The sequence below is a fragment of the Pygoscelis adeliae genome, unplaced genomic scaffold (assembly GCF_000699105.1).
Source record: "Pygoscelis adeliae isolate BGI_AS28 unplaced genomic scaffold, ASM69910v1 Scaffold14, whole genome shotgun sequence".
In the NCBI taxonomy this organism is placed as follows: domain Eukaryota; kingdom Metazoa; phylum Chordata; class Aves; order Sphenisciformes; family Spheniscidae; genus Pygoscelis; species Pygoscelis adeliae.
This window is the reverse complement of record NW_008825109.1, coordinates 7,847,260-7,858,997: the sequence shown is the minus strand read 5'-3', so window position 1 is coordinate 7,858,997 and position 11,738 is coordinate 7,847,260. Positions and strand designations below refer to the sequence as shown.

Below are 11,738 nucleotides of genomic sequence, written 5' to 3'. Positions count from 1 at the left end.
GATGCCAGGAAAAGCCACGTACCTCCAGGTTCCGTAGATGTCTGTGGAGCCGCACGCGCTCAACGTCAGCTTCGTCGCACTTAGGATCTCGATGCGTTACGGGAGCACAGCGTTAGACATCCTGTTTTGAAGACGTTGAGCTACATACGTTAGTATTGGTGCTCTGCATTACTGCTAGTACGAAACAATGGACACTGTGCTGCGTGCTATGTGAATAAGCCCGATCTAGACTGTTGCCACAAATCAGCTTTGTAATAATGGTCTTGCTATTGATCCTTTGTGGGGAAACGTGTGTGCCAATGATACGTGTTTAATAAAATGATCTATTACACCGGACCACAAAATCACTATTCAGTTATAACCTTTGCAATCTGTTTTACAAAATTAATATTGGATACAATCATAAGAGGAAACCACCCACACAATACATTATCAACACATGGTTTAAAATGGTCTAATTTTAGACCCTTAGTAAAAATGGATCCACAGGACCTGCCTGTGAATGGCAAGAAAAGGCCGTTTCAAATAGGAAAACACTGCTCATGCAACATTCTTCACACGCTAGACAATGAAATCACACCCAAATTGTCACTTGCTCACACTTTCTATTACACTCCAATAAGCAGAAGGAAATAAAGCAGCTTTAACGTTATGTCACAATTTTGAAATGTGGAAAATACATATAATAAACAAAATTCACGGTGCGAATACAATGGCGTCAGTAAATTTAGAAAATTAGAGAGCAGGTTTGTTGTTTTTTTTTTTTTCATTTTTCTTCTTTTTTTCTTTTTTCTTTCTTACATTATTGCACAGAGACCTTTCATCACATGTTCTTCAGCTTTATGCATCTTCCTAAGTGTGAAATAAGTGCTATGGATAAAATAAAAATGTAGAAAAGAAGAACAGCAGCATGATTTGTCAAAGTTAATCCCTATAATTTAGTAGGAAAAAAACCCCTGCTATAAACAAAATATAAGTGCTCTTTATTCATTTAAAAAATAACGCTGACAGTTGCAGAAGTCTGTAAATGTTAATCTGAGTAGGGGGATGCTGACCTCAAATAAAAATAGGCCTAGAAATGATAGACTGCTGGCCTTGCAGATTTTGGTGAAGACCAGGATTTCAAGTGTAATTATCAACAAAGTTATTTACAGTAAAACTGACCTGAACTTTCAAGAGTGCCATTTTTAGGACCTGGCCCTGCAAGCTTCTGACTCCCCAGGACACCTCCAGCCTCAGCTGAAGTTACATCTGAACAAGCGCTGCAGGATCAGCTCCTAAAGGATCAGTTAAAGGCCCTACTGGATTTGAGATTAGTCTTATCTGGAGTATTCTATACAATAATTTACACATATACAGGCTGACAAGCTCCAGTCTGATCCACCACACCCTTGTCTTCTACATCAGATTTCTCAGACTGGCCAACTTCCACTCCAGAAGGTTTGGGATACCTGAACGGATACCCGTTGTCATCGAAGAACCTTCGGAAAGTAAACTCGTAAAAAGCATGTTCTGTGTGTTTGCTATTGGAAGAGGCTAGAGGATCCCATGTCCTGGCACTGTCACCGCTAGCATCGTTCCAAGGGCTTTCTTCTTCAACTGGATCAAAATTTGAAGTGTCCATTGGATGGCTGATCTTTGGAACATAGGGAGCTGGCTGCCTACGGATATCGGTAGAGAAGTCCATAGAGTGAAAGAAAGAATGGGCCTTAATATCATCTGCTCCATTTCTTCCAAGCCTGTCCTCAGCAGCACAGCAGAGCTTTGTGATGAGATCACTTGCCTCAGGGCTTAGCTTGATCTGTGAGGGAATGTGCAGTGTGCTTTCCCAATTTATCACCTGGAGGTAAGAAAGGTATTAAACAACTTCTAATCCTGGAAACAGAATCCTTCCGATTGTCAACATTAACTGTACAGTATACACTTAACTAGTCAGCTCACAGACTGTATAGTCATTTTAGAGGTTCAAGAACCCAATGACTAGATTGCATCAGCTGTCAATAATTACTTTAATGAATCAAGAAACATTGTCGGATAGCAGATAAAAGGAGCAATTCCATTTTAAAAAAAGGCAAATTCCTTCCTGAGTGCTCCCGTAGTCCGATTTGAGAACATATTCAGTTTACACATGACTTCATGGAATGACTTCAAGGAATTACTTCATTTCATCTCCAAAATGTAAACTAGGAAGAGTGGTCATGAGATACATCCTTTCTAATAAAAAACTACTCACTGCTTGACTTTTGAAACACTTACATTGCCGACTGTAATTATCACTGGCGCATCAGCTTACTCAAATCTGATAGGCACTCTAGGGAATTTAGATGGATGAACTCATGCTTAAGAAATAAGAATTGTGCTGAGAAGACTCGTAAAACTAACAACTATCTATGCAGTTGGACAAGCCAGTTCTAGTCTGATATTCAGTATCTTCATTGACTGGGAAAGGATTTGTCCCTGCATAGAACTATTTAAAAACAGGCTTTTGTAATGACTGCTCCTTTCTCTAGTAAAACAAGAGGGGATAGGTCTGTGTGTGGAGGGGAAGGGAAGGGAAAAGGTTAAAATTTTGCTACCACAGATTGGAATTTTGATTCAACTTACCTTCAGTTGGGTTTCTGTGGGTGTAGGAGCCAGAAAAGGAGGCTGTCCCACTAACATCTCAAAGAGGATCACACCAACACTCCACCAGTCACAGAGCTGAGTGTATCCTGAAAGGCAAGTCAAAAGGTTGTCCTCCAACCAAGGAGAATGTGTATAGAGCTACTTGCAATTAAGTAGCAAAACATACAGCACAGATTTCTGTCGTTTCTCAGACAAACAATCTGTGACCTAAAAACAAAGGACTCACAATCCACCTTCATCATGAAGTTGCTTCTGCTTGCTGACCTAAATTCTGCTGCTGTCAGTAAAGATCTAATCCTGTTGTCTTGGAATCTTTCTGAATAAATTTAATTCTCAACAAAAGTGAGTGGTGGAATCATATAATTAGAAAGAATGAAGTTTCTTTTCGTGCCCGGTCCCACAACTACATCACTACACAGCACAAACCGGACCTCAAAGAATAACAAAAAGGTTTAGTGACTGATGTCCCCCCTAGGTTCGGTGGAGGTGACACCATGAGTTTGGAAAGCTGCTGAAAGACACAGCCTGGCTCTAGAGACAGAAGAAAGCCACAGATGACTTTCTGAGCAAGTTCCAAGCAGAGGAACAATTTCCATCACTTAATTGCTGTGACAAGACAAATAAGGTATATGTCTGAGATCTCCGAAAAGGCATGGAGGATTTGCACACTGATTTCAATGGAGATTTGTGTCATCGGATGATGTAGGGTCCAGTGTGAAATCTCTCAACTTGAGGAAGATCAGGCTTAGGATCTGGCTTGCAGACAACTTTGAACATCTAATCTCCTTACTGCAGTGACCATGTCTGTTCTGCATGGATAGCCACCAAGTACTGTCTAAATTCCTCAAGCCAAGCTTTTGAATGCAGGGTGTCCAGTGTAAATTGTGGAAGACTTTGTTGGGTTTCCCCAAGATTCTGGCTGGGAATCTGGAGGACATGTTTCCACAAGTTTACATCATCCATATTTAAGTGGCCCGTCTGAATCTGATTCAGAACCATCAGCTGGCTACTCACTGGTCTACATATACTTGCTAGCGGTCATAGTCATACTCCATGAGTACAGACAATCTGCTTTATACTTGAAAAATATCACTGCCAACATCATCTGACACATTTCTTAGCAGTCTCGTTCAAAGGCCTCAGAGTGTAGATATACACAGACACACAAGTATGATCACCATCAATGTCAGCAATGTGATGCCAAACAGTGGAGCATGTAGAGAAATCTGTTCTCCTTAATCTGAGCTAAGTGTTTGTGGCCTTCTGAATGACAATCTTCCAAAGCAGCAAGCTTATTTAAGGGGCAGGGGGGGAAGTATTTGAAAGCATCGATGGTCACTTAAACAGGAGAAAAATACAGGTTATCTACCTTTACGAAGCAGGACTTCAGGAGCAATATAATTAGGGGTTCCAACTAACGAGTGGGCTAGACATCTCTGATGCTGCTTCTTAGCTCTTTGTTCCAATGTCTTCAGCCTATCTCCACATCTACAATTGGACACATCATCCCAAAGATCACTGGGCTCCATGCTGTCTTGTCTGATATGGCTCCCTTTCAAATGGGAGAGAAAGTTTACATTCACAGTCATAAAACACAACACACAAAAGAGAAAAGTATTTATCTAGATCTAGTGCCATCTTCTACTCTCACTGAAGAACAGCATTCAAACTTTGAACCCAAGGCATTTCCTTCTGCCCTCCCCTTCACAATTGGTTTTCCATAACCAGCAAAATGTCTCTGTCTCAGTACAAGGAAGCATGCTCCCACATGGGAGATACAGAACAATGGAGCATCTTTAGATTAGCTACCAATTGTTTATGACCTTTTTGCCAACAGACACCAATACTCCTCAATGGCACACACAGGACGTGTGGACTACTTTAAGTCTGTGATTAAATTATTTCACCATCAAAAGAGACCCTCCAAAGAAGTATAAACTGAAAAATTGCTGCTACTGCAGTGGTCAGCCAGATTACTGATAGGGATTTAAACAGTATTGGAAACAGAGGACTGGAAACAAACAAATTGAATAAGTTAGGGAGAGACAGACATATCATATTGTCATTGACCTTTTGTCAATGTACACACCTCTGTTTTCTGAGCTGGCATTTCTGCCAAGAGGTACCTGTTTGTTTCAAAATAAATAATGCAGTACCATCACAAATAAACCCTAAAAACACTACCTTTCTGATAGTATTTTGAATTGTGAGTCCACCTGAATCCAGTACACAGTCCAAAGTCAGTCAGTTTGATATGCCCATCAAGGTCTATCAGAATGTTGTCTGGCTTGATGTCTCGATGAATAAATCCCATTTTGTGCACACTCTCTATAGCCAAAGTGAGCTCTGCAATATAAAATCTAGCCAGCCGCTCTGGAAAGACCTCCATCCGAATCAGTAGACTCATCATATCTCCACCTGGGATGTAGTCCATCACAAAGTACAAGTTCTCTTTATCTTGGAAAGAATAATAGAGTTTAACCACCCATTCATTGTCTGCCTCAGCAAGTATGTCCCTCTCTGCTTTGACATGAGCCACTTGGTTCCGGTTTAACACATCTTTCTTTCGCAGAGTCTTCATGGCATACAGGGCATGGGTATCCACTTTGCAGGCCAGGCATACTTCTCCAAATGCACCAATACCCAGAGTCTTGATTTTCACAAACATAGATTTGTCCATTTTGGCCCTTTTAAGTCTGTTGTAGTTGGACTCCTTCTGGTAGAGAATTTTCCTCATTTGTTCCTGTTCTGCTTCACAAAGGCCAGCCTTTACAAAGGAAAGCAAACCACAAGAGCTAGTACTGTTACATTCATAGCAAGAGAACAATAAACTAGCATTCCCAAAACACACTTCTCAGAAAAATTAAACAAGAACCAGAAAAGACATATTCATGGGAGACATACTCTCTTGTCTGTCTGTTGAGGTATTTCTGAAATACCAGCAAATTCACTGTGCCCTAACTTGTTACCTGAATTTACTGTATCTGAGATTGGTCTGCCTTTCTCATTTGACTGAACGAAGAGGCATGGGGCAATACTGTCAGAGAGGGGAATGTAACACAACAAACCTGATCATGAGATTTGGTTTACACCTTTCAAATGTGCGCTTTGCCATTGCACTCCACTATATGTATGCGCACTGCAGTACAGCTTAACTTAAACTGAAACAGAAACCTATGTGCAGCAGTCCACTTTGTTCATGAATGGTTCTCCAGGGCAACTCAGATTAACAGTTCCTTGAGTGCTGTTTGACTGTTGGTTTTTGTGTTGTAATTAAGAAGCTGGTTTTGACCTACACATTCCCAAGTGCCTTGGGAACCTTCTTTAGAAACTGTTTTTCTTCCTCTGCCATATACAGCCTCCACTCTCAAGCTCTGTAGATCTCCTGACCATCTGTTCTATAAACTTCTCCCTTTTCCCTTCCAAAATATGTGCTTATAATCCTCAGCTCTGTCCTCCCCCCCAGCCACTGCATCCCAGACCCTGGTGCTATTTCCCCCCTAAATTTATTATTTCCCCTCTGTACATAAGCTGTAAAAAAGCTGGCTTGTCCAGCCACCTCCTGTCCCCAGAGAGACTCCAAGTAACCGCAAGTAACATTTCACATGGCTGCGGGGAAAGACCTCCTGAGAAAGGGAGACGAAACAGTATCCAACCAGACTTTCCCTGCTCTTCAACATAGAACCTGCAGACTGCCAACTCTGCCAGCTTCGGTACCTGTCCCTCTCCTGAGAGCCACGGATGGCCTCCACCAGCAGAAGCCCCATGGCTGATCCTCAGGATCCTCTGACAACTCCTCTTCCGCAGCACATCCCTTTCTTTCTGCATACCCCATTTTCAAAATCCTGAATTAACTGGCATCAGCTAAAGCACTTTGAGAGGAAGATTAGTGCCTGGTGGGAAGGGGCAATGGGGAGGAGGGTGGAGGGAGTTGAAGCTGACTGATAGCAAGCTAGAGACCCAAGCATATGCCCACAGCGCCGCTGCCTAGATTGATTTGATTTCACATCTGTAGTCTAAGTCTTTAAAGATGAATGTGGGCAGCCAGACTATGCAGTGAGATCCCCACGGTATAAAAAAGAAATCTCTGTGAATAAAGGATGGAGGAGGTCTGCAGAAACTTGCAGAACAGGTAGGATGAATTTTCAGACTTTTTAGCAGGGCCTGTTTCGACAGGACAAGGGGGAATGGCTTTAAACTAAAGGGGGGTAGATTCAGACTAGATAGAAGGAAGAAATTTTTTACGCTGAGGGTGGTGAAACACTGGCACAGGTTGCCCAGAGAGGTGGTGGATGCCCCATCCCTGGAAACATTTAAGGTCAGGTTGGACGGGGCTCTGAGCAACCTGATCTAGTTGAAGATGTCCCTGCCCATGGCAGGGGGCTTGGACTAGATGACCTTTAGAGGTCACTTCCAACCCAAACTATTCTATGATTCTATGATTCAGACTGAAGGCAACAGCCAAATCAAAACAAGTAATACTGTTTTTAAAATGTAAGGTAAGTACATTAATCCATAATAAAGGGAGTGTTTACTGTTTTAAGGTAAAATAATTACTGTGTTGTGTTCTTGGTTAATTCTAGAATAATGTGATATTCAGATAGCCAAAATCTCCTGAGTGTATTATTCCAGCCAGTGATGAGGTTGCTAGGGGAAGAGTTGTTTTTGTTTATAGCTGAATTATCTCTGAGTTATGAAGTGAGGGAAAGCTGAAGAGTCAGAAGAGAAGAACTAACGCACTTAGCTGCTGTTTTACTTCTCTAGAGATCATTCCCTATCTCAATCTCAGGAAAATATTCACTAAATCCAAGCAATGCAACACAATCTGTACTTGCAGTGAGGACAAACTATTAACTGTCATTAAAATGCTGACCTTTCAAGAGATTTTAGAAGCATATTCATTTAATTTTAACCTCAACAAACAAACCGCTGAGTTTTCTGAAGCAATGTGAGCATCAAATTAATTGACTCTGAAAATTGACTGTGCTAGGGAAGATCGGGTAGTTAATTATTATCCATTACGCGTTAATAATAGCTTTCCTTAGAGTTTATCCTTAAATACAAAAGTAGACTAGTCATATTCTAGTCATGCCTGGGGAAAAAACTCTTCCACATTTAAAAATTGAAAACAAAATTGCCAGAGCAACCATCAGAATTTGGCAGCTTTGTTTTAAGCAGCCCTATCAGTCAATCAGCTTAGGTTTGAGAGCTACAATTAGGCATGAAAGAAGCGCTCTCACTCAAAAAGTGCACCTCCCTGAGACCTGCTTCTAGAACAAGTTCCAGCAAGGGTCTCAAGATCAGTTCAAGCTGGCCAAGATATGATTACTTGCACGATATTATTACTTACATGTGTTCAATAGACAACTTCCAGTCAAGTATTACATATTCACCTGAAAACATGGCACAGTGAATATACTGTCAAGTTGAACCATGGCCTTGGTGAATGACTGGCTATCATGGAACAGGGAGGAAGAACTGGAGCAAAGAGAAAACCTTTTTCAGCGATTTGCAAGAGCTGCCAAAGTTTTGCCAGAGTTATCTCAGCCTCAAACCTGGCTTCTGAGTTCTTGCCTAAGCAAACCTAATACTTTCCTATTATGGGGGGGTTTTGCTTCATTTTACTTTTCTGGTATGAAGATGTATTATTTCACATCTCAGGTTTTTCAAACAGCCTCCCAGACCTGCATCCACGCTTCTAAGTGAAAATAGTCTGGTATAGGGAGGTATTCGATACCTACTACTTCCAGTGGAGTCTGCCTTTATAAGTTTTTTGACTGACTAAAAATAGTAATAATCAATTTGACCGCATTAGCTTTTATTATAACAAAACAAGGAGAATTACTTTAGCCATTTCTTGCTCCAATTGTAATCTTCTGTTAATTTTCTGCTGGTAGGTCTTTATGACATTTTCTACATGTTGTTCCATGTAGAACTTGAAGGCAAAAGGTGAGTAGCTCTTTATTCGGGATTCTCGCTTTTCCTCGTCTTTGCCATTTTTTCGCACAGGCACTGGAGATGTCTGAATCTGCTTTTTATCCTTGCTTGGTTTTTCAGCTTTAGAGTTCTTGCTGCTTTTATCATTTCTCTCACTGTTCTCCTCAGCCTTATTGCACGTTGAACTGGGGACTACACGGAGGGTCTGCTCTACACCCACGCATAAGCAGTTGATATCAAACTGCTCAGAGCTACCGGGAAGTAACAAATGCTTGGGATACGGTGGTGGTGGACACCGCAGTTCCTGGTTACCGTAATCCACATCTAGTTGATAGGCATTAGCTGCTCCAACAGGTGGCACGTGCTGCTCAATGATCTCCAAGCCATCCACAGCCGGTGCCTGCGCAGGTAACCAACCAGGATGGGAAGGTCCCACTGCAGTCTGAGGCTCAGGTCTCATCACTCGCATGCTCTTCACTGGCTGGAGAATATGAGCAGATGTGACTGCTGTAATCGTATTTGGAGATGTAATTGAAGGATCCGGTTTTCCTGGAGGAACCTGTCTTATAGACACTGTCACTTGTGGCTGTTGCTGGTGGTTGTTAAAGGAGTTTGTTCTGCTTGGCACTGTGGCATCGGGTCTGAAGGATACATGTTGCCGTGGAGATGTTTCTATTCCTGGATTTTGTAAAGAATCTCGGCGTGACGGTGTTGCTGCCTGCCACTGCTGAACTTGAGGATTATTCATGTCATAGAGGTCCATGTTTAGGCTATTTCTAGACGGTGTTAATAGATTTTGCGGCGGACTGTCTGAAAAATCATTAGCGAAGGCTGGACCTCTGGATATCACGTGCATTTGATGAGAAGAAGGACTTGTCTGTTTGTGATGAGAATGTGATATATACAGGCTTGCCGGTGCCTGCTGAAATGCATGACCAGAATTATTCTGAACAACTGCCCCTTTATTTGGGAGATTGGTATATCCTCCCTCCTGCTGCATCTTGTTTTGGAAGGATGGACTCCGCTGAACACCATACCCCATAGGTTCCCCCTGCACCATCATGTGCTGCCTACTGTAGTGTTGGCTGTTGGAGCCATGGGATGCCTGCAGCTGCAAAGCTTGACTGCTGTGATTAGCCACTGGATAATTAATCACAGAAGACTCGATATTTGCAGGGTATGTTTTCTGCTGATGGCTTGTTGGTGTGCTGTGAGTGCCTACTCCAGAGGGTCGCTGTACAGGAGCATTCATAGCTGTAGACTGTGAAGTAGAGATTAAATAGTCCATGTATGGCCTTGGAACTTCAGTAAGCATATTTGCACCTTCTGCTCCAAAGCCTGTCCCTTCATAGGCTGCATTACTGATCTGATGGTAGGACGGAAAAGATTCATTTGATCCTTCGAAGCTTGGCCTGCGGGTTACATTATTTGGCACAATACCCTTTCCTTTATAAAAAGAACACAGAAGAATGTTAGGAAACAATTCAGATGAACCAATTACTTTGCATTACTCATCCATCTATACATACAGACATACACACACATGCATGCACACTGCGTAGGGAATATGTGTTATAAAAACACCTTCCAAAATCTAAATTAAGCACTCTGAACATTTAAAATTACAGGTGCCAAGTGTTACTACTGATAACGAGCTACTGGCCCACAGCACTGCTCATGCCAGGAATCATCAGGGAGTCCTATCAAATCATGAAAATAGAAGCACAAATTCCTTAACTATGAAATCATCAGATTACACTACAGCCTGGTTTTTAAAGCTGGATGAGTATTACCAGTCATTACTCACAGACAGGAGGAAGCTACAGAGCAGGGGGTTAAGTACAGCACCAACGGGAGAAAAAAAGCCTCCCGGAAGGACTGTCAATACAACTTAAAGTCAACATTACTATCAGCTACTAGGTCATCACATAGTCCACATCTTCTGTACAGAGAGCTCACTGCTTACGCTGGGAATCTGTTTACATCTCTCTCTTCCATAATTTTCTTCAAAAATCCTTGTTTCCCTCTCCTTCATTTACAACAAAGGCATCATACAGTTTGTCCTGTATTCTTTCCAATGTGTTGGACACAGAGTATCCCCTCATATTACTCATCTTCCATCTGTTTGGAAGGCAAATCTTTCAGGGTGTCAACATGTTGATCTTAGCTTGAAGAATGTGCAGAGACAAGATAGCAGCATTCCTACACTGGAAGTGTTAATGGCACTTTTCATCAGTTCTTTGATCTGAGGACAAATTGCAGGTGTATAAAGCACTGACAGTGCTAAAAAGACAAGGGGAGTCTCTGTGCTGTCACTATTTTTTTTCGTTCCCCTTCTGGTTCTTTAGCTTTCACAAACCACAGGACTTGGCCCATTTATGCCTAAACAATTTCCTTGTAAAATCCTGTCTTCACAAGGTCTGCGAGAATAGTCATATTGAGCTAACAGGCTTGAACACTGGATTGCAAGCTTTTCTGATTATTTGCAGTACAGCATGTCCCAGCTGGGCCAGATGCAGCACGTCTGAGCATAGCTGTTGACTCTTCACCTTGACACACAAGTCCTGCTATATACAGACAAACATGGACATGCACATTATTAAGACAGGTCTGTGCACCATCTCTGCACACTGAAGAGGCTGCCCCCACACTAAATGACACTTTCATAAACAATGCAATGTTCTGAAATAGAATCAAGTGGGACAAATAATCAGTGTTCTTTAAAGTGAAATCTATAATCAGCAGCTCTTTTTCCTATGATAACACAAGGCCATGCTTACTGAGGTTGTACTTATAACAGCACTCCCTGATAGCTCATCTGTTGGGACACAGTGAGATGCACTGATGAAGCTGTGGCAATCCAAAGCATCCTAAGAAGTGGCTACTTTGGCCTGGGGTGGGAGGCAGCCATAAGACCCATTTGTCATCTCTGTCAGTAGGAGTCATGCTGAGCCTCAGGGGCAAAATGACTTTTGTTTTTCCCTCTCAGAGGCCATGAAGGAAAGTAGCAGCAATAATTGTCCTCCTTTGGGACACATACTTCAGCTGTGCAAGGAATCTTGCCGATGTCAAGGAAGATATGATGTCCACCTCCTAGATTTGCACACCAGTAAGTCTGTTCTGGTCTGATGGAGGAATATTTGGATTTGTGAAAATACCAAATCTGGTAGTTGCAG

The 11,738-nt window shown here is 42.0% G+C and overlaps 1 protein-coding gene across 1 annotated transcript in view; it reads right to left on the bottom strand.

The window, feature by feature from the left end:
• Positions 1-21: 21 nt before the first annotated feature.
• The window catches only part of LATS2 (large tumor suppressor kinase 2), a 47,870-nt gene continuing 36,153 nt past the window's right edge, over positions 22-11,738 (bottom strand). The window contains exons 3-7 of the mRNA XM_009327775.1: positions 8,471-10,008; positions 4,810-5,392; positions 3,995-4,177; positions 2,605-2,711; positions 22-1,840 (exon numbers count right to left, since the gene is read on the bottom strand). Of these exons, the coding sequence (XP_009326050.1) occupies positions 1,346-1,840; positions 2,605-2,711; positions 3,995-4,177; positions 4,810-5,392; positions 8,471-10,008 (2,906 nt within the window). The 3' untranslated portion in view covers positions 22-1,345. The remainder of the gene's footprint in view (positions 1,841-2,604; positions 2,712-3,994; positions 4,178-4,809; positions 5,393-8,470; positions 10,009-11,738) is intronic.